The 23423-nt window shown below is 36.2% G+C and overlaps 1 gene segment (V, D, J or C); it reads right to left on the reverse strand.

Annotated features, from left to right (window-relative positions):
• Positions 1-272: 272 nt before the first annotated feature.
• LOC141420727 (T-cell receptor gamma chain C region C10.5-like) lies at positions 273-11234 on the reverse strand. The segment is given in 5 exon segments: positions 273-461; positions 2270-2308; positions 3710-3757; positions 6598-6927; positions 11026-11234. Coding segments are annotated over 5 exon segments (639 nt in total).
• Positions 11235-23423: the final 12189 nt, after the last annotated feature.

Genomic DNA, 23423 nt, shown 5'->3' on the forward strand with positions numbered 1-23423 from the left:
TAGCACCATGGACCATGACTAAAAGCTGTGAACTGTGCACACTAGGGCTGGGATGATTTGGGATGCTGGACAAGCTTCAAGTTTGAAAATCTTAATGCAGTAGTGACAGAAAAATACACTCGTGACATTAAGGATTTGGAGCCCAGTAGACCAGCCAAGCAACAACATCTGCAGACGCTGTTTTGGACAATAATTGTCCAAACAATTATTGTTTTGGACAATAATTGATGAAGAGAAGATGAACCAATTATTGTCCAAACAATTATTGTTTTGGACAATAATTGATGAAGAGAAGATGAACCTTTGTGCCACCATCTGTTAGGATCTCTTCCTGTCACCATAGATGGCTGTTCTTCTAAACAGACAGAAGATGATGATGGCCAAGTGCACAGCACTCTTGAGGACCAGGAGGAGGTAGGTGTAGTAGGCAAAGGTGTTTGCCAGCTGCTGCTGAAACAAGTCTAAGAGAAGGCATGCATTAGTTTCACTTGTTCTTTCAATAGCATAACACAAATTTTTGGGATGGAGCATTAGATGATTATTTCTGGTGACCTACATTGAAGTGATACTCCTTCCCAAAATGCAAATGTCAACACCTACCACTCTCAGTAGAATCATCAAGGGGAAGATTCACCTTGAAAGTCAAGTAAGTAACCAACCTCTGCTAAATTCACATAGCAGATCCCTAATATTAAAAGGCAAGACTGCATTTTTACTAGATGAGTCCAACTGGGATAAAAGTAAGCGTGCTAACAAGGTTTTAGAATTTTTTCCCCATGCTGTCTCTAAGTAATAATTAGAGATAATATTCATAAAACACTAACCAAATTAAAAATAGGATTCTGACATCTTTGGATGGAAAGTTTGTCTTATTCAATCTATGTAGCAACTTTGAGAAGGAGAAAGGGAGAGAGGGATTATTTCCATTTCTATTTTATAAACAAACTGAGGGCACAGAATTAAGTCATTTGCTTGAAGTCATGTGTTTAGTTAGGTCAACTTCCCCACCCAAACTAGATGCCCATGACTTGGGATCTTGGCTTGAGAATTTCTGGCTCCAAGTCTCTAATTTAGAATAGAATCATAGAGAGAGGAAGAACAGAGACCTGAGGAAGAGTATGAAGTCTTTACTTGACAGCCTGAGTTGAGACCCCAGACCTAGCCATGTGGCACATGCAAGGGACTCAATAAATCTTAGCTCACTGTCCTCATGTGTAAAATGAGGAGGTCTACTGTATCATGTGATAGGAGTATTAAGTGTAAAATGCACTTACTAGAGCCCCTTCATGATTTTAACAACTAGCTAGAAGACTTTTAAACTCTAGAATGAATTTGGTGTGATTTTTATAGCCATTACAAACAGACACATGCATGAGTGAAGGTCCTTTGTTAAAACAGTTCGCAGCATCTCACTATATCCTTTAATTTAAAGTCTCCTCATATGAAAACCAGTTGTTTATTATGACTAGAAAATTATAGATTGATTTTAAATGTTACTGAGTCTATGGCGTAACATCCAGCAATTCTGATTTTTCTGCCTTAAGCAAATAGTTGTATTTTTAAGATGACAGAGAGAGGATAATATGCTATAGCATAAGACAAAGACCCACATACATTAAACTTAGCATTTTCACTCTTCAAACGAGCTTTAAGATCTGTGGCATTAAAGCCTAGAAGAAACGATAACAAATCCCACTGAATTATTCATGACCATTATTTGACAGTGTGTGAATATGAATGTGAGTGTATTTATACATACAATGTGGACAGATAGGAGAGACAGTCAATCAACATTAGTAAAAGATAATTCCTAACAGCTGATGATTGCTCTACCAGGCACACTATGTTAAAGCTTTGCATTCATTGCGTTTAACTCCCCAATAACACTTAAGTGAGGTGAATTCTGAAGGGCTTCATGGCATGAGAGAGAAATTAAGTTTAAATTGTATTGTAGAAAATCTAGCATCTCAATTATTTTTAGCAAATGCATTTTTATTACTATATGGGCTGAGCATTTCAATGAAATCTTTTTGATGTTAGAAAGATAGGCCAAGTAAAATTTCTTTTTCTCTGAATAATGTTTGGCGGCAGAGCTCTTTTTATCTGTGGAGACACCAAGGAAATGATTAATTAATTTATATTATTGCTCAGTCTATCCTGTAAAATTCAGTCATTGTGGTTTTCTACCTTAAGCCAGAGATGTTGAAAAGTTAGGATGATCAGGAGGAAAAAATGCTGCAGCATGAGATGATAGCAAACATGTTCTCACCTTTCAAACTGGCTTCTCTGGGAGTAATAGTTGTGACAACTAAAAGAAATGAAAGCAAGAGCTAGTCAATTATTCTTGCCTATTATTTCAAACTGTCTACATATGTGTATACTACATATGTGTATACATATATTTATATTCATATATAAATATATATACATAGTCTGTTGACAGAGACAGCATAACAGCATAACTGTCTAGTCATTAAAAATATGAACCTAGCAATTCCATATGTATGATGTTTCTGGCACATGAAAATATCAAATGCAATACATTTTTATTTTTAATCACAACTGAAGTATAATATTTATGAATGTTTTTCCTCTATAGTCATAGTTTCTAGCTTAGTGTTGCCACAAAGTAAGTGATCCACAAATGCGTGGTCAATGGAAAAATATTCAGGAAATTAACTTTTTCAGGCTTCCACATACACTGAAGGCAGAAGCATGATACCCCAAACAGACTGTCCAGTTCTACAGTCCATTACAGAATTGTATATGTTTGGAGTCTGATTTAGAGAAATCATCTACACAGAAGAAAGCAACCATATCTTTCCAAATCATGTACATCCCCAAATTCATATGCAAAATTCATATACAAGATTTTCTGGAGGTGAGGTGCTTGTGGACAGAAGGATGACATAATTATTAAAAACCAATACCAATCCAGTGATCACTTCTGTGCCAAGTGCTGTGTTAAATACTTCATATGCTTCATTGTTTTTAGCTCCTCACTAACACATAACTGAGTTTTATTCTGGATGGCTCCATGTCAAGAATAAGGAAATAAAATTTAGAATCTAGGTAAATCATAACAGTGGGTAGCAGAGACAAATTTCATATGATGATGTCAGAGTTAAAAAAGATGCGGTGTGTAGCAAATACTTTGTAAAAATAATGCATGTAAATATAAAAAATTAGTATAATAAAAACAACTTCAATATTGTACAAAAATCTTCTAGCATCTTATTTATTCTTAACTAATGACCTCCTTATTGGTAAGGGCTGAGGATTTCAGTGCAATTCATTCTGGGGATGGTACAATAGATCAAATCACATTTCTAGCACTCTAAATGAAACTTAAAGTGAGAGTTTTATCTATGTATGACGATAAAACAATACTAGAAAAACTTGATATCATGTTTTGCTTCAGCCATTACAAACAAAAGACACATGAATGAATAAAGTCCTTTTGTTGAAGTAGTTCAGAGTATACCTCTGTATCCTTTATTTTATATTTCTCTCATATCAAGGTCATTAGTTAACTGTGTTAATATGACACTAAGGAAAGGATAGATTAATTTTAAATGTCACTCAGTCTATTCTGCAACATTCATCATTCCGGTTTTTCTTCCTTAAGCTAGGAAGTTGCAAATGTTAAAATGATCAGGAGGAAATAAACTAGGCTGTGGCAAATTGGCAAAAATAAACTAAAACTTACCATTGTCATCTTCCAGACCAGCGTCTGTGGGTTTAATGGTGGCCCTAACTAAAAGAAATTAGAGAACAAGTCAGTCAGTTAATTGTGCCTGAAATTTGAGAGTGTACATATGTGAATATATACATATATGTACATAAATGAATATAATCTGCCAACAGAGTGACATCCCTGCAAAACTATAAAAAACTGGTTACATTCCAGGTAATTTGGGAGATATTATTCATATATTGTTTTTGCACATGAAAATATTGAAATTCGTTATGTTTATATCTTGCCACAACTGAACTGTAACATTCAGATATTGTCCTTCATGAATGCTACCTTGTTTTTTTTATTACAACTGGACAATAATATGCAATACTCCTTTTCCTCTGTATTCATAGCTCCTCACATAAGCCTGCTACAAAATAGGTGACATATAGATGTATGTTCAATGGAAAAACAGGAATATTGGTTGCTTACAAGCTTCAGCATGCATTCTTGACATGAACTGTTGCACCCCAAGTGAAACTATTAATTCTTTTAGCATCTTAATTACTTTTAGTAAACAGTCTTGTTATGATTATAAGAGCTGACTGTATCAGTGCAAAAAATTTGTGAGAATAACAAGATGGGCCAAATCACAGTTCTAGTTCTCTACATAAAACTTGTATATATATATATATATGATTTTTAAAGGACAAAAATTAAGATTAAAATATTTTTAAATGGTTGGTAAAACCAGTCAGAAAGTTTGTTTTGTTTATTATTTTTCTTGTACATGTGTACATCTCCATACCAATATCCCTACATTGTTTGATTTTTACAGTACATTATTTCTTTTGTGTGTGTGCCTTAAAAATGGATTTGAGGATAGGCTTTGAGGTAACTCACAATAATAAAAATGATAGTATGGTTATATTTGCTTTTAAAATATCTTTAAAACTGCCTTAGTGGGCCTAAAAGTCGATTTTTTCTTATAATGACTTTATTCACTGAAAGATCAATGAAAACCCCTAGCACCAAGAACTTGGGTAAAAATATGAAGTTTGCTTCCTAATAATAAACTACATAGATCCTAAGTTCTCTGAATCAATGTTGCTTCCAAACTTGGGACAAAATAGCTCTATTCTTCAAATTCTTTCATCACTTCATTGATTTGTATTTCCATGGGTTATTTTTAGAGTTTATAAAAAACAAAAAACCTTCAGGAAGAGGCTCAGATAGTCACTGTAGAATGCTATGGACAGAAGTGTCCTCCTCAGACTGGTGCCATGAGAAGTCCATGAAAGTCATTTATGTTAGGATTTCATGCCAAGTAAACCATTGCCAAGCAAACTAGATCCTTTTCCTACCCCATGTTCATCACTATTCTTTTATTTTTCCCTGACCATTGGAAACACTTGAATTTAACTGGACTCTAGCACAGTGGTTAGTATTAACTTTACACTTTGCATATTTACCCCCTCCCCACTGTTTTCTCCCAAAGGAAATAAAAAATCAGGGCTGTTTCTACAATCTTAAGGATAATGTTATATAAACGCATATATATAAATAAATATATCTTTGCAGTATTATTGAATGCAAACTTTTTAAAAAATTTACATTAACTTTAATGTTAGCACAAAACTTAATAGCAGCTCAAATTTCAGTACCAAGATTCTGATGTGTGCCCATATGTGAGGGTGTGCAAAGATGAGGCATATGGTCTGATGTGCCAAGCAGTGACTAACAAAATGAGGTACCATGGCAGTAGTGCTGAACCCATTTGCAATATACTCATTCTTCTGGATGCACTGAATTTTTTGCAATAAAATTTTTCATGAGTGTATATGAGTAGCACAAAATAATGGGCCTCAAGACATTTTATACATCAATTATTTTGTGATGGAAATACAAATAACATTTAACCATTTGAAGTATACAGTCCAATGCTATCAGGTGTATGCATAATGTGTAATCTTCACCATTGTTCACCTTCATGACTCTTGTAAAATACGTCATTTGAACACACTTGGTATGTCATAACTCCATTATTGAAAATTGGGGGTCTCACTTTTTATCTTTAAAGCTTTGTAGGTGTGTCAGAGGTAAATTGGTTTTAAAGTAACTTACTATCTGATTGTTACAAAAGGCTTGCTGTGACTATAAATCTAAATCTTAAAAGGGGTATGTGATAATAGCAGGCTGAAATTAAACTGCATTTTAAAAAATGTCACCAAATCTATTGGAAAACAAGTCAATGTGTGTTATGCTGAAATTTTGAGGGCTTTCAGATCTTCCCACCTACATTTCTGAGTACTGTATACATTTTTAACAGCCCTTTGTACTACATCACTATTAACTATTGGGGAAACTATTGGCTTTACTTTTTAAAAATTTTATCTTATCATTTTTACATTTACTTACATGTGTATACTTTATTTGGGCCACCAAATAAAGAGGTTCTGCCCTCTTTTTTCCCCAATTTGAAAGCAAACATTTTCACTGACATTATTCATTTGGTCTTCACAGTGCCAGTGAAATTCAGGTGCCTGTTGAGACTTCACTTGTCAGTTAAGAAACTAATAAACCCAAAGGACGAAGTCTTACTTAAAAAAATCCAGATAGGCGACATGACATGCTTTGTCATGTGTGTGATTCCCCACAAGTTCCAAAGGGCTTGCTAGCCACAGGGAAAAGAACAAGATGATTCATTTTCATGCTCACTCTGGATCTCTTCCACTGTTTTTACCATTCAGGACTGTGACACCAGCGAGTGTCACTCTCTTCCAGCGAGTTAGTGGACCACAGCCAGGGCCTCTGCACCTTCGGCCCTTTGCCAAATGCAATGAGATTTAAAAAGATTTATGTTTGTTTTTCATAAATACATTTTCTGAAAGTAGTTATTTTCATTGAGATACACATACCTTCCATTATTGGAGGGAATAGAATCTCTTGATCAACTCCTTTTTCATTAGTCTCATGCTTGACGATACATCTGTGTTCCTTATTCATTGAATCTTCACTCACAGTTAGCCAGCTGAACTTCATGTATGTGTCCTTAGTCTTCATCGTGTTTCCCTGCTGGGATTCCAGAACCTTATCACCATCCCTTTCTTTCCAATATACCTTAATAACATCGGGGAAAAAATTCTCAAGAAGACAAAGATATGTCCCAGCCTTATGGCGATCTATTTCAGCAACTGAAGGAAGAAAAATGGTGGGCTTGGGGGAAATATCTGTATCAAAGCTTTTATCTGTGAGAGAAATGGAAAATTAACAAAGAGAATTATTAGAGAAAACCAAACACTGAATGGTCTGACCACCCTAGAGCACAGCGCTAAAATGACAAATTGCATTGAATTTGTTACTACCATGGTCCTCCAATAACCATAGGTTTTCAGATATTTATTATTGTCCTGACTTCAGTGCTATGCAGAGTTTCAAGAGATTTCAAAGAGTTTCAAGACTTTGAAATGCCATAGTTATTAAGTGGCAGAGCCTGGATGGAAACTTGGCTTTGCCTTTGTCCACATGCTAACATAGAATTCTTAAATCTCCTATGTTTTCTCAGAGCAGAACATGTTTTCACAGTGTATGACGGAAGACAAGGAGTGGTCTCTGTAGAGATGAGGATCCACGGTTCCTTCTAAAATGGTTCTCTTTTCCATTCTTTCTCACTTACATTTTCTTGCCAAATAACACGTTTGCTTGCTCGGCAAGTCTCAGCAACACATTTGTCCCTTAGGTGAATTCTGCAATGTATCCTGTTTATTTTATTTCTCATATGAATAAGTATCATAGGTAAGTTTGCACATCTGTTGGTCACACCATGCCATTATATATTTTAATGGAATATACTTTCATGCCTACTTAAGATCTATCTAGTTGATCTCTCAGCTGCAAATGTGGATCCTATGACCACTTCTGAAGTTCCTTGAGATTTCCTGGTTAGTTTCTATCTTTATACAGCATCTTGCTTGCACATTTTAACTACTATAAGTTATAGGTGGGCAGTATTTAAAATTGTACCTCCTAGAAAGTGACTCAGGTTACTCCAGAGGCACCTGCACACCCATGTTTATTGCAGCCAAGTTATGGAAACAGCCAAGATGCCCCACTACTGACGAATGGATTAAGAAAATGTGCTATTTATACACAATGGAATCTTATGCAGCCATGAAGAAGAATGAAATCTTATCACTTGCAAGTAAATTGATGGAACTGGAGAACATCATTCTGAGTGAGGTTAGCCTGGCCCAAAAGACCAAAAATCATATGTTCTCCCTCATATGCAGACATTAGATCAAGGGTAAACCCAACAAGGGGATTGGACTTTGATAACATGATAAAGCAAGAGTACACAAGAGGAAATACAAGGATAGGTAAGACACCCAAAAAACTAGATAGCATTTGTTGCCCTCAATGCAGAGAAACTAATGCAGATACTTTAGAGTGACAGAGGCCAATAGGAGAAGGGGACCAGGAACTAGAGAAAAGGTTAGTTTGAGAAGAATTACTTAGAAGGTAACACACATGCACAGGAAATTAATGTGAGTCAACTCCCTGTATAGCTATCCTTATCTAAACTAGCAAAAACCCTTGGTCCTTCCTATTATTGCTTATACTCTCTATTCACCAAAATTAGAGATAAGGGCAAAATAGTTCCTGCTTGACAGTGAGGGGGTAGGGGAGAGAGGGAGGGAGCGGGGTAGGTAAGAGAGGGGGTGGAGGGAAGGGGGGAGAAATGACTCAAACATTGTATGCACATATGAATAAAAGAAAAAAAAATAAACAAAGTTGTACCTCCAAAATATTCAGTGTCTTGTATTTAGAAGAAAAATTTCAACTTCTACTAAAAATACTTGTTTGTCATTTTTCTGAAATACTCTGTGTTAACCTTACCAAATTTTGTTTGACCTCAGAACATACTCACTAAAAACGTGCTTTATTTTGGAATTTCAAAATGTAACGTTCAAGCATCACTAAGGATATACGCAAAGTGTATTTTTCATACTCATTTTAATATGAATTGACCCCATTAGAGTCTACATATCTGTGTATATGCACATTTTGACTCTCAGTATTTCTTCAAAGACATGTGTCAACCTATATGAAACTTATCTGTTTTGGGGCTCCATTATTTTCTTATCTTGATCTGCTCACCGATGTGTAAGTGTAATTGGTGTAATCTAAAAAGTTATGGTTCCAGAGATTCTTGAAGACATAATGTTGAAATATAAAACAAGTGTCATATGTTTACAAAGGCATATTTTTTGTATCTGAAATGTTAACTGACTATGCTTCTATTCATAGCTGTTGATTTAATTTGAATGTTGGATCTCTTTCTAATTTGACTTGTATTTGAAATTGAAATGCTGTGCCAATATTGTCTTTGACCTAGTCTAAAGTTTGTGTAAAATTTCAGAGGCACTGTTTTTGAGAAAATGGAATTGATTTTCTCATTTGTTCACATAGTAAAGCTCCTCGTTTTTATACAAAATCAATAAGCATATAATGTTAGCATTTCTGTGAATGCTGTAACTACGAATAGAGTTTATGGTCAACTTATTTTATTTTTATAGCAATAGTTTTAATGCAAATAGTAAGATATGTTATAAATCTCCAGTCACATATTTATGTATACTTTACAAACCACATTGTAAGAGACAAGACTAAATTTTAAATTGGGCATTTTATTATTATTTTAGTCTAAATTAATGTATTAACAAATCTAGTTTTCATCCTAGGAATCTGTTTTTTGTCAAGGTAATACTTTTGATTTGTTATAATAAAGAAACTGAAATTTAAATGATGATCTTTAAAATTTACTAGCTAATACCATAAAATTCATTGCCACTTTTCTTTATCTAGATTCTTTAATTTTCAAATGAATTTCAAACTTCCATAACTTCTTAATAAAATAGTTAAAAAAGCAATAAATAGTGTATTTCTTTACACATGCTTACTACATATATAAGGTTCAATGTTGAACCTCATATGATCATTTAAAACTACTTGAAAATGAACACATTAAGAGTGGTTTTCATGGTCAAAGTTTTGTCAGCCATTCTGTTTTTATTTGGATCATGAATAGAATGGCTACTATACATTTTATTTATTGAAAAAGTAAATAACTTTGCCCAATTAATTTATGAAAGTTCATTTGCCTAATTGAACAATACGTTTTGAGTTAAGTTTGCTTAAGTTATTTGGGTTTTCCCATGCGGCAATATGAATTTACCAATTATTCATGTGTTAGGTATTAAAAGTACGATTATTTCAAACCTACATATGAGAATTTATGTAAATGTTGTGTACTTTTTGTTTTCCTGTTCATCAGATAGTTACAGCTATTTCATATTTAATTATGTATTTCAGAATCATGACAAGTATCCAAATATATTTAATTGGTTTTATATGTTGAGTACTTTCTTATGAATTTGATGTTCTTTTCTGATGAATGTGGACAGAAACCTAATCAAATTGACTAAAAATTTGGGGAGCGATGTATATTGATATAAGAGATAGTGTGATTATGATAAAGAATTATGATTTAAAGCACATAGAATACCAAATGTTTAAAAAACATATTTTAGTATCATTTTTCATGCCAAACCATGAAAACATCTGCTAAAAAGATACAACTATACCCAGATACAATTTTTTTGTGTGAACAAATGTTGAGATAATCTTGCATTTGATCAGTCTGAAGTAAGCTGAATTTCTTCTCTGTAATGTGATTTGCTGAAAACAACTCTCCAGAGGACATATGATATTCCTCTATATTTGAATTGGAAGAACATTTATTAGACATCTATTTTGTACATACAGTGTCTCAAGAACTTTCTTTCCATTATCTCATTCAATGCTCATATAACATTGTTGAAGTCATACTGCCATCCAATTTTATGAATAAGGAAACTGAGACCAAAGAATAATCACCCAAGTCACTAATAGTAGTGGAGCCCAAACTCCTGCTCTCCCTCTGTTCAAAGCCCAGACTCTTTCACTTCATATATGACTGTGAGAAAAGGGAATGTGAACAATCTATTGATTATATCACAGTCTTACCTATAATAGTAAACTTGGTCCTAAGGTCAAAACATGTTAACAATATCCTTACATACAGTACATAAGAGCACTTTATAAATATTTATATGAACACAAAGCTAAATCCTAACATTACTTGTACAATGACTTCTCTGTCTTACTTTAGTAAATGAATTTGCATCAAGAATGTCTCCCAAGATTTCGACATCAAATTCCCCTATATTCCTCTTTTTTCTAAACATTCTTACTATGAATCCAATACAATCATTCCATGCCTATCCTCTGTTACCTTGGATACTTACCTATGACAGCAAGCTTTGTTCCTCCACCAAAGACTTTCTGATTAGAAATCCACAATGATTCAACCCATGTCAAAAACATTACACTAGTACAGGGTTTCTGAGTGTGTCAAGTTCTAGTGGCACCATATTTGCCTCAATTCTTAAGACATCAGGGTTATAATTCTGGCTCATATTGCTCAAAATGAGTTCTGTGGTTGAGCAAATCAAAAGGACTTTAAAGTTTTTTATCCTTAATCTATCCAGAAACAATGATGTTAGTGTAAAATTAATTCAACATCACTACAAGTGATGAAGAAAAACTAAAAGGAAACAAGATACTAGAAGCAATTTCGCTAAAAATATTACAGAATCACAAGAAGTTACTGTTGTCAATGCTGTAGTCATCACCATCATCATAACCGCTGTTACTTGTTTGCTTTGTGTACTTGAACACATTTTAAGTACATGGGGCCAAGCCTTGCCCTTTACTTATAGAAATTCAACATTTGGAGATTGCAATTAGATCCATAGCTATAAGATGGAAGAAGCTTCCTCTGACTTCCTGTTACTTTCTACTTGCTCTAATATGCCTAGAATTTCCAAGCCATCATCCCAGGAGTCCTCCCTTTCACACCCCCCAAGCTTCAGTAGGCTCCCATCTGTCTTAGTTGCATGTTAAGACAATCAAGGGAGCTCTAGCTGAGGTCACCATGTGAATCGGTGCATGGAAACGATTCACTTGTGTGGTCCAAAAGTAATGGTTCTATTCTCATGGGAATCACAGGCTCTTGCCAGAAAACTCAGTCTTGAATGTTCAGTAAGCTCATGAGAAACCCAGCTTCTGTCTGCTGGCTTTGCTTTTCCAGGCAGATTGACTATAGAAATGGCAAGAGGTCCTTAAAGTCACTTTGGGTCACTCAGTGCTTTCTCACTGAACCTATCTATGGGTCCCTATGTGTGCATGATCTAAAAAGTTATAGGATGCATAGCACTGAATCACGGTGTTTAATGACCACTTCCTCCATTTTGGCAAATGAATTAATAGGAAATGCCCACACTATAACTCACTGTCCTCCTGCAGAAATTGTGTGTTGAAATACATCTCTAATTTTATCATGAAAATATATCAGACTTTAAAATTCTACATGTTTCTTCTTGACAATTAATAAAAAATACATATTCCACTATACTTTTATTTTATCTTTGCACATAAATTCTTACTCTGGGCTTCTTGCTTGGTAATCACATGTTCTTTTTCTCTTTTCTTTTCAGTCTTTTACTTTTATTTAGTGGTCTGACTGCACTAGTGAACAGTATTTTACTTCTTCAATAGATTTGGAAGGGTTGAAATTAATGATCCATAATTTGTGCGTTATAGCATGTTTTTCTTAATGCGTTAGGGATTGTTTTGTGTTCTTGATCAAATAAGGCACAAAGGATTGAGGATATGCTCAGTGGAGAGATGCAAACAGACATGCAAAATTTAAACAAACTTAAAATGCTAGGACATAAGATGAAACTTTCTTTCCTAAAACTATCCCTTGTGACACATGGGATGGATTCTGGTGCAGGCTTTGTGTAACCTCTCCTAAGAAAGATGCTCTTCTATTAATATGATCCAGCAATATAAATTGCACAATATCAGCCTAAAACTCACTCAATGAATGCTAGTTTGGAGCTGACGCTCATAAAAGGAACAGCATGTAAATAAATTTAGCACAGATTTAGTAATTATTACACAGAACTAAGTCTCTACAATTTATTCTTACTTCACACTTCTGTTAACGATAAGTTAAGTGGAAAAGTGCTCCTTGTTTGTTTTTTGAGTGATTATTTTTTGGGGGGGGATAAAATATCCAGTGATTTCACCTATGGAAATTCCAAACAGAGAGAACTGGGGTGAACATTGCCATATATAGACATGTTAGATGCAGGTGAAGTGTTGACAAAACTTCTGATGAAATATAAGGACAAATGAGTAATATTGCTTAACTGATATTAGTATTGATATATATTTTTTAACTTTGTAGGCATAAACCAATTGAGAAATTCAATATTATAAATACTAATTTGTACTAGCTATATCTCTCTGTGTACATATTCAAGTTGAGTGAAGCAGACTTTTTTCTTACTTCCATAGACAGCTATGTAGAAGTCCTATTGTAGTCAACCAGGTAATATTTGAGATGATGCATATTACATTCTAATTACTTTTGGAAGCAGAAACTATTAATTTTGACAGAAAAGGCATGTTGCTGAAACTGACCATTTTTCATAATGTGAGATGTAGATTAGGTGGTGATTAATGAGGAATGAGCTCAATTATTGAACCGAATTTTTTAAAAAATACAAATGCACCTAATGTCACTCTTGAATGTGGTCACACAGTGAAATATTTTGATATTTGATATTAAGCATACTGTGACCAAACAACCAAATATCTAATGTTCTGTGACCAAATGGCAACTTTAGCAAATTAAGAAAAATTCCCAATAGCTACTTTTTAGATTCAATTACAGAAAATATATTTATATAACCTTTCAATAAAGAAATAACAAAGAGATCTAACCCCTCCAACCCTCAGGGGCCAACAGTCATTCTAAACCTCTTGTTAATGTCTCCCATTCCAGATCAGGAAGAATGCTGCCTTTTAGGACCTGGCCAAGTGATCCAACCTCTTTGGAGGTCCCACCATGTGGGGCAATTCTGTTGAAACTTATTCAACAGAATTGAGAGAAATTTTACCTATAGATGAGGTTTGTGCCAGGACTGAAACTTAGAATTTTGACATTCATTTACCAATTGTCTTAAAAAGCCTTCAGAAAATTCTCCTTATAATGGCCTAATCAATTTAAGATTGTGCAATGTTATTTCAGTATTTACATAAGAAAATGAAAGTTTGTCATGCTGACATGAAGAAAGGACAAATTTCAAATAAATCACACTAGATCTAAATGTAATCGCAAGTTAAAGACTAAGCCTACTCTGCCTAGCAGTTTGGGTTATATAAGCCTGTTCTCTTGTATCATATGTGTTGAAAATTTGATTTTATTTGTTCTCAGGATTTGCAAGAAGCTTCTAAATCTCCTCCCTTATTATGTATAAATCAGTTCTTGGCCCTAGGGTTTAATTTACAGTTATTTAATATTTATTGAATTTCAAAGAGAACCAATAAGAGTAATCATATATTGGAGTATTTAATAAGCATACACTCGGCTATTTATAAGTATTTTGTGATTCATTCGAATAGAGGGAAAAGTATATGGATTGGTTATAAAATAGCTGCTTTTTAGATTCAATTCAAATGGACAATAGACTTGAGTTCTTCCCTACTATGAATTCTTAATGGTGATTTCTTAAGCTGTTCATTGCTGGATGATGTTCTTTTTCATTGGAAAATTCCATGACAGTTTCTAGGGCATTGAGTTTTAATCTCATGCTGCACATTAAAGGATCTAAACCTGAGAATATTTCTTTGTCTGTTCCATCTTAAGAATTGAGGTCACTCTGAATTATTGAACTGAAGAATGCAATTTAGAATATTTACTCTAACTCTTTTAGCAGTTTCAACATTTCTGGCAAATTTGATGCTAGCAATAAAATTGAAGGCAATGGTGTCAAAATGATTTGCCTCTACAGAGGCACCCTAAGAATAATTTCTTTAGTTTTAAAAAATGTACATTCAATATGACTCCCATGACCATTGTGGCAGGTATTTCAGGGCTATAAGCATTGTGCACATGAATGAATAATAATGCAAGCTGTGAGCTGTTTCTTATTAAATAGTTAATGAAAGGATACATGTAAAAGGCCAAGCTACAAAGAAGAATTATGCAGCACATAAAAAAACATGCGTTAATGTTTGTAATAGCATATAATGGTACACACCAGGTGATTTGTAATAGACAAACTGCCACAGTTACTGTTCCTGTGACTAGGAAGCAACTGAATTTCTCTGAGCCTCAGTGCCTTAATCTGTGAAGAGGAGCAGGGATTCTCCTTACATAGGGCAGTCGAGTAAAGAGAAAAAGCACTGAAACTATTTAGCATGACAGGTAGCTCTCAAAAATTAACTAAATGATAATTCTATCTTTTATGGGATATTAGGCCATTTCATCATTTTTCCCTTAAAATACAATACAAGGTGTGTGTCACTTACACAAAGTGTTTTGAGCACAGTGTTTTAGATATTTGATGTTTTTGAGTATTGGATTTTTTGACTAGAAACACTCAACCTGCGTATGGATTTTATAAGCAATAAATAGTACACAAATTGAGCAGGAAAAGGGGTTCATGAACCCAGGATTTCCTGCCTACCTGGCACCAACAGACTAAAGAATATGGAGACGCACAATCGAACCAAAATCTAGATCTCTAATCCCTGGGGGTGGAAGCTTGAGTGCTGAGCCTGTATCTTGGTTGCACTTTTGTCTCCATCATCCAGAAAAGTACTGCGTTCAATGCAATTTGCTGAGAGAATTAATGAGAATGAAAAATGATATCTTTTCATAGATTTTTGACTCGATTGGTGGAACTTACAAATCTTCAAGCAATATAACAAGTGTCATAGTAGCATAAATTTTGCCTGATAATCAGCCAGCCCTGTATTGTCAGAGGAATAAGAAGTGGGATCAATTGATGTTCTATAGCTATTAGCTCTAAGAATTAAATTTTGGACACTATATGTTAAGGATGAGTAAGAACCAAATTAATAGAATTCACTGGTTGCCAGGAGAAAGGAGCACTATGTCACATCCCAAAGTATAGAGAAGAAGTAATGACTAAAATTCCATATTGAGATCCCTCACTTAAGGACCTACCTAAGAACACCTTGGAGCAATAACTTACACAAGTGGTCTAGTGACTTATTCCACAAAATATTGTAAGTTCTAGCTGAGACTATCCTCTGGGTGTACATGCATTATGAATGCAGAATTTCAGTCTGGTTACTGACAGGGAGAGAAAAAAGATGAACACAAGTTTTCTTTCTACATCCAGTATCTTTTCATATCCCTTTGGTGGGACTGGGGTTGGAATTCAAGGCTTTGAACTTGCAAAGCTGGTGTAGTGTTGCTTGAGCCACACCTCCAGTCAAGTCAAGGTTAGTCTGGTTATTATGAAGATGGGGTCTCTCAATCTATTTGTCCAGGCTGGCCTCAAATGGAGATCTTCCCGATATCATCCTCCCAGGTAGCTAGGATTAGAGATGTGAGTCACTGGCACCTAGCCATAGCTAGTATCTTCTACTCAGGACAAGAATAGTGCAGAGAGAGATAAGGATGGTGCTCATTTTTTTCTAATTTTAAGAAGCATCTAAGCATTTTTTATTATTAGGGTAAAAATAAGAAAATGTTACTCACCTGAAGCGGTTACTATGAGTTTAGTCCCTTCTCCAAATACCATGTGCCAGCCTGAGCTATCACACTGCTCACAGCTTCTACAAAAGTCTTCACGGAGTGACCAGCAGTCTCCTGTGTTTTTCCCATGAATTTGATGTTGTGTCTGTGTCAGGAGTCCTTGAATATAGGTTTTGTGATAGTTTACAAGTTTCCTCATAAACTGACCTCATCAATTGTTTTCCACTGGGGCAGCAATTATTGGAAAGCAGCATAGAAAATGGAAAGGGGAGAGCAGAGAAGAAGAGAGCAGGGGTGAAGCAAAAACTTTTCCAATTGCCAGGAAAAGAACTCTCAGTCTTTTATTTTCCTTTGAATTTCCAGGTTCTGTTGACCTGCTCAGAATCGGCCTCATTTAATGATAATCTCTCAATAATTACCCAGTTTCCTGTGTGTTACTGAAGAAACAGTGACACATCTATCATGTTAGAGATAAGATCGTGGTTTCTTGGTACAAAGTGAAATAAAAACAACTGGATAAATTCTTCCTTCTGTTTCCAAGTTGTTCTGCTCATCAGGAAATAGGCATAACCACATCCTTCACTGCCTGCTTGGTGTTTTCCTCTGCTCATCCAGGTGTCCTCTCCACTACCTTCTGCCCTTCACAGGCCTTAAGAATCTGACCCATAGGCTGCATTATTGGTCACTTGGTCCTCCAGGTGATGTTTGGGAGCAGCCAATGGAAGCATCAACAGGAGGCCAGGGAGGCTGGGGTTCCCCCTCTGAAAGGTGGCCTTGGCTTGGCTGCATCCTTCCCCACAGCAAAGATACTACGCCATCAGCCCCATGCCTAGAAGCTTCCTGTCCAAGACCCATGAAATGGAGGTGGGAATGACCTTCTTCCAGACCAGTTAACCCACTGGCATAATTGGTTTCTCTTTTCCTAGAAGCCTGAATCCTCAGGCTTCAAATCCCAGGTGCTAAGGAATACTTAACAAGCCCAGTAAGCTACCTGAGAACCCAAAGAATTAGCACTGTGACTAACTTGGCAGGTGATGTTAGTGTGATACAGAAGAAAATGCGAGATTTAGTTTGTTCAGAGACAAAAATTTGTGGAGAAGAGGAAAGAAAGTTTGACCAGGCAGAGCCATTCACAGGACTTCTAAGCAGTAAGTCTCAGGTGTCATCTCTAAGTGCTCAATAGTAAGCAAAGATTGTTTTATCATGAAGCATGTGTATTTTTTGGAAAATAAACTTTTTTTTTTTTTTTGCAACAGCATATCCCTGTGTAGCTCTGGCTGACTCAAATCCTCCTGTCTTAGCCTCCATAGTGATGGAATTATAGGTTCATGCCACTACACTCTGCTTTGAAAAATAAATTTTAAAATAATATTCCATTGTAATAAATGTTTTATTAGATAATTTAAAAACTACAAAAATGCTATAGAAAAACATACTCATGATCCTAATTTCTGTTGTGTCCCTTCAAAGTCTATGCCATTCCTGTACCCCAGGATGCATCTGCTGAACCTATTCACAGGACTAACAGCAAGGAGCACCCAAGGCAAACAGTCAATATGGATATTCAGGTGGGTCTAGTGATTTCTACAACTGTACTTTATAAGATGATTCTAGGTGATAGACATCCACATTTTCCTAAATGTGAAGAGTTGAGTAATCGTTGGTATGGTATATGAAAATATAGATCGTGGAAATTTTCATGGATGTTATTCAACTTTATTTATACAAGATAATAGTGGATTTAATATTCAGAGTTTCTTGTCTCACCTAATGCAGATGTGAAAGACAGCATTTGGAGCCCAAATTATCAGGATATTTTGAGCATTTATCTATACAAAATGCCCCCATAAAAGGTGATATGAGCACCTGATTAGTAATCAAAGTATTAGTGGCATTTCAACAGACCTTAATTGGGTGCCTGCTGTATTCCATGTAGTGCACTCTAGTCAGATGCTTTCAGGATTTTGAGAATCAATACTTTAAATATTTAGTTGAAAATGTTTACTTAGATATGGCTGGTTGTTTCTGGGTGGTTTGTCTTTGATGTGGCCAAATTTCTTAAGTGATGTTCAAGTCTGTCAAAAGAGAAAGGAGATAAAGTCTCTAAATATGGATTTGTTTACTCCCATAACTGGTGTTTGCTCCATGCATTTTGTCTTCCTTTTCAGGGTGTAAGTCAATGGTCCAATGAAACCATGATTGAAAATTTAGATTAAAATTAATTTGAGGTTATTTCTTATAAGAATTTCCCCCATAGAGGCAGTATCTCCTATTTTAAGAATGGGGGAAGGAGGATAAAGAAGAATGAAGGAAGGGTGAATTTAATGAAGATATATTGTAAGCACTTCTGTGAATGTCACAATGTACCTCCTGTACAACAATAATGTGATAACAAAAATTTTAAAAATTATAAAAGACATATGATCTCTATAAACTGTAATAATGAGTCAATATTATGGCAGATATGAGACTAAGTCCCTCATAGTAAATACAATGAAAAATGGAATAAAAAGTGGATATTTGGAGATGTCAGTCAAAAGTAACATGATCAAATACATTGTATGCATGTTTGGAAATGTCCTGATGAAACCTCTATGTACAATTTAATATATGCCAGTAAAAATTTAAATAAACAAATGAAAATTAGCAGAAAAAGTAAAGAAATTGTGGGAGAAAACAACTTACGGTTGCCAAGGACTGCCAGAGATAAACAAGGACAGCATGGCTAGTGGCTGTCCTCTACTGCAAACAGCCTAAGTCACTGCTGACTTGTGTCTTGGCTGAGTTCACAAATCAAACTCCTCATTGCTGCCAGGGAAACAGGGCATCCCCACATAGTTCTCTTGCCTCATAGTAAAAGGGGCCTCCCCGCTTGTTAGCACATCCACTCTCTGTAAAACAGTTATAGGACGTCCACCACCTTACATAAAGCACCTTGTAGAGACGTCCACTTCTGAACTACCAATGGTTGTAATGCATCCTGCTGAAATATGGACTTGGAATATTTAATTAATGTTTGAGGCTGTGTGGGAAATGAGAAACTCAAACAAACTTTGAGTGATTTTCTTATCTGTTTCCAGCAGGGCCTCAGAGGTATTACACTAAATTTACAGAGTTCAGTACGATGGCATTCGACAAGTGCCATCACTTGATAACTTTTTCAAATGTTCTATTTTCATGTTCTATTTTCAATGGTGATGACACTAAAATGAGAATGAAAAGAAATTAGATACATGGGGAAAAAAAGGAAAAGTGGCCATGGTCTCACTCTGCTTGGAATGTTTCTGGGGTTTATGAGGAAAGAACAATGAGTTACCATTGTTAACTGCTTGGGCAGGAAGGGCAATGAGAGGAAGCACCACCAGAAAGCAATTGGAATCATCTGCATCCCAAACTCCTGGTGCAGGAAGCATCTGGACAGACAGTGGCTGAGCTGAGTCTGTACTCTTTGAATCCCTGCCTCTGCATCTGTTTTCTCATTTATCTAAGGAGAATCAAATCAGGACCCTTTTCATTGGGTGTTTGGGAAGAATAAATAAGTTAGCCAAGGTAGAGAGTTTAGAATGGTGCCTGGGACACAGCAAGCCTCAGAAACTGTTGATGAGTTCTGTCACAGTGGGCCATGCTGCTTTCAATGAATATGTCCAGATGATGGCAGAAACACACCAACCATGCTGTTGTGATGCCGATTTGCACAAGGAGAGACAGGTCAACAGGAAGCTCTCCAAGCAAGTGATCATGAGAGAAAGAGAGAGAGAGAACTTAGAATCATCACTTAAAAGTAAATGTTTACTAGTTCAGCAATGATCCCATGAAGGTGGATTGACACATAAAAAGGTAAAATCCTGGTCTCTAAAAGTTTTCCCAGAGATCTTCAAGCAGGAAAGAGCTAGACTAACACTCCAGATATTGATACTGAAATCACATAGTAAAGTTTGAGAGAGATCAAATTTTTGGTATGTTTATTTTCTCCTGGTTGGAGATGAGAATACAGATGTCTATTGGATCCAAGACCTGGTTGCAGGTCACAGGGCTCAAAAGGGTGAATCAGGAGTGAGGATGGATGAAGCTTTCCAGCATTGACTGAGTCTCCTTTGGAGAAAGTAAAGGCCTCGTTCTGTGAGTAGGCATCTGAGGAACTTGTTCCTCCTGGACCACTAACCCATCTGCACAGAGGCCACTCACTCTTATCTGCAGACAGGCACTGGGAGAGGGGTAGGAGGTGGACAAGGCCTCTGCTCTCTATGAGTATCTATGACGAAAGGGAATGACCAACAGGAAAATGACATCAAAGCAAGTTTTAGCCCCTCTCCCTCCATCCCTTCTCACACATGCTAGCAGATCTCACCCTTGACACAGATTTTCAGTAGTGGGAATGTGGGTGCAGAGGTGGATGTGGGGTTTTTTCAGGATCCAAGCCCATTATAAAGCCCTAGCCACCGAAACAGAGGCTGTTAGTGACCAGGAGTTAAACATATTTTATGTTTGTTTTTTAACACTCAGTGTTTCCATTGTGTTTTAACTCATGCACACGTGCTCCTTGTACAATTAAAAAGCAATGAAATCCAACATACCAAGATGATCACTTGTGATTTCCTTCCTGTGCATTATGTATTTCTTCTAAAATGTTGGAATCACCAAGGAAGGCAGGAAGGATGATTAAAACATGTAAAATATATCCATATATTTCATATATGGAAGTGCAGTTCTGAATTTCTGAAGTGATCTATCTTATCTTATTTGGAAACCACAAAGACACCTACAAATCATAATTATTCTGTCTCTTTGCTTAGATAACCTGAATTAAAATGAAGTATGGGTTATTGTTTCAAACAGGAACATTCACCTCTCTGCCCAGCAGAGAGGCAGCATGCCCATTAGTTTTCCCTCATCACTGGTGTGTCACTAATATGAGTAGCATCTCAGAAGTGCCACTGAGACTCTTTCTTAGAGGCTGGGTTCCATGCAAATAGAACTTTTCATGGTGATGAGGGATGAGGAAACTCTGCAGCGTGTGGCCTTGGGACAAGACCTCAGGATCTCAGTGGTGTTATCTCAGGAAAACTTCCTTTTTCAAGAGTAGAATTTCATACACCCCATGCCTACAAATGAGACCTAAGAGTCAGGATATTAATTCAGCCTGAGAAAGAGGGCTTCCTGAGACATGCTGAGTTGAACCATTAGGATGAGGGCAATCCTCTTAGGAAGAATGCAAGTGTTGACTACAGGTTACCTATCTGAGCACAAACCAAAGGGAAAGTTATATGTGATTTGAATGTACCAGCAAGTGAGACAATGAAACTCTGAAGCAATTGTCCCAGCAGTAGTTATACTTCCCTCTGTAGACCATGAGCGGATGAGCCCAGGAGCCTGGATGCCCAGTCCTTACCATTCCTTCCCAGCACAGAGGAGGACGCATATACTTTTTATGCTGTGATTTTTGAACAACCCTCTTCTAATGGTCTCTACTGACTTATATTCATGATGCTTATATCCTCTGTTAAGCCTTTCTCTAGTTTATTCAGTTGTCATTTTTCCCCTTTCAGGGGCTTGTTATCACTCATTGTCTGATGTTCTGTTACGTAGTTGAACTCAGGGCTTCTGTATCTCTGTGCTCCTCAATTTGCTCATATGCATGTGTACTCTTGCTATAGGAGTCAGGACATGGTCTTGTGTCACTCTTGTCTACACTGAGAAAATGAAACCAAAAGGTGTCAGCCTCCATAAATCAAAAACCAGAGAAAATGACAGACACATGCTGAAACGTTAGGGATTATGTTGGGCCTGTAAACGTCTTTCTCTGCTCTTCAGGGGAGAGGACTGATGGAAAGCATACTGTCTGCAGAGTCCTGGGCTTCAGATTCCACTTCCACAGCAGTTGATGCACTTGTGTATCAAACTCTGGGAGCCAAGTCTGTCTACCACACAGAGAGTGAGTTTAACAACCATCTCTTGTATGTGGAGATAAATGCATTCTCTCCATTAACTGTGGTGTTTCGAAAGTGAACAAAGTTGGTTGTTGTTTAACAGCTGCAGTTTCTCTTCAAACACCCCAATCTTCTTGTGCCATCTAAAACAGAATGGGCCAGTTTGACTTTGAGCATTTTTAAGAAGAACCACATTGGTCAGACAGAGCAAGTAAATAAAAGAAGACTAAGGAAATAAAATACCACCAGCATGCAATCCCCCAACTATCCACTTCTCTGTCCTCTCACCATCAGTTCTCTGTGCTGCTGAAGTGCAGGACATCCCAGGTGGACAGAGCGAGGAACACGCTAAGAGGTTTGAAATCACAGGTGACCTTTCCTGGGGCTCTGTCCAGTGTTACCAGGCCCACAAGGCTCTGGGTGATGGACAGTTTCCTCTCTTGCTGCCTGAGTTTCCCCAGTGCAGAGATGGCTCCACATCTCTAAACAGAGGCCAGGAATTCAGCCTATCAGATGTCTGATCAGTGACTGAGGATGAAGGAGTCAATGTACATTAAATTTACTCTCTCTAGAATCTGGTTGTTCTTGTTTTGCTTCCTTTGTGTAGTATCCAAAATAATGTGTTTCATAGAACCTGGATCTGATTGTAAACAAATAAAAATCAGTCTCAAATTAAAGAAGGTATTTAAAAAATTGTAATATATCCAAGTATTTTTTTTCCTTAAAAGGTTTATTAGAATAGCTTTTACTGCAGAAGGACCCATAGAAAAACCATTTATTGTTCATCTCTCACCCTAATAGTGTACAGCAAAAATCATGTTTTATACATGTTTGTGGATCAATGCAGAGATACATAGCAAATCAGTGTCATGGTTTTTAGTATAATTACTTCATAAGTAAAAGAAAAACTCCTAGACATCGTAAGCACTGTCAGCAAGTGGCAGAATACAAAATCCATTTACAAACCCAGTAGACTTTCTATATTTAAACAATGAACAGACTGAGAAAGAATATAGGAAAACAATTTCACTTACAATAGCCTCAAAACACAAAATACTTAGGAATAAATTTAACAAAAGAAGTGAAAGATCTGTACAACGAAACCCATAAATCATTGAAGAAAGAAATCAAAGAA

This window comes from Castor canadensis, chromosome 2 (assembly GCF_047511655.1).
Source record: "Castor canadensis chromosome 2, mCasCan1.hap1v2, whole genome shotgun sequence".
In the NCBI taxonomy this organism is placed as follows: domain Eukaryota; kingdom Metazoa; phylum Chordata; class Mammalia; order Rodentia; family Castoridae; genus Castor; species Castor canadensis.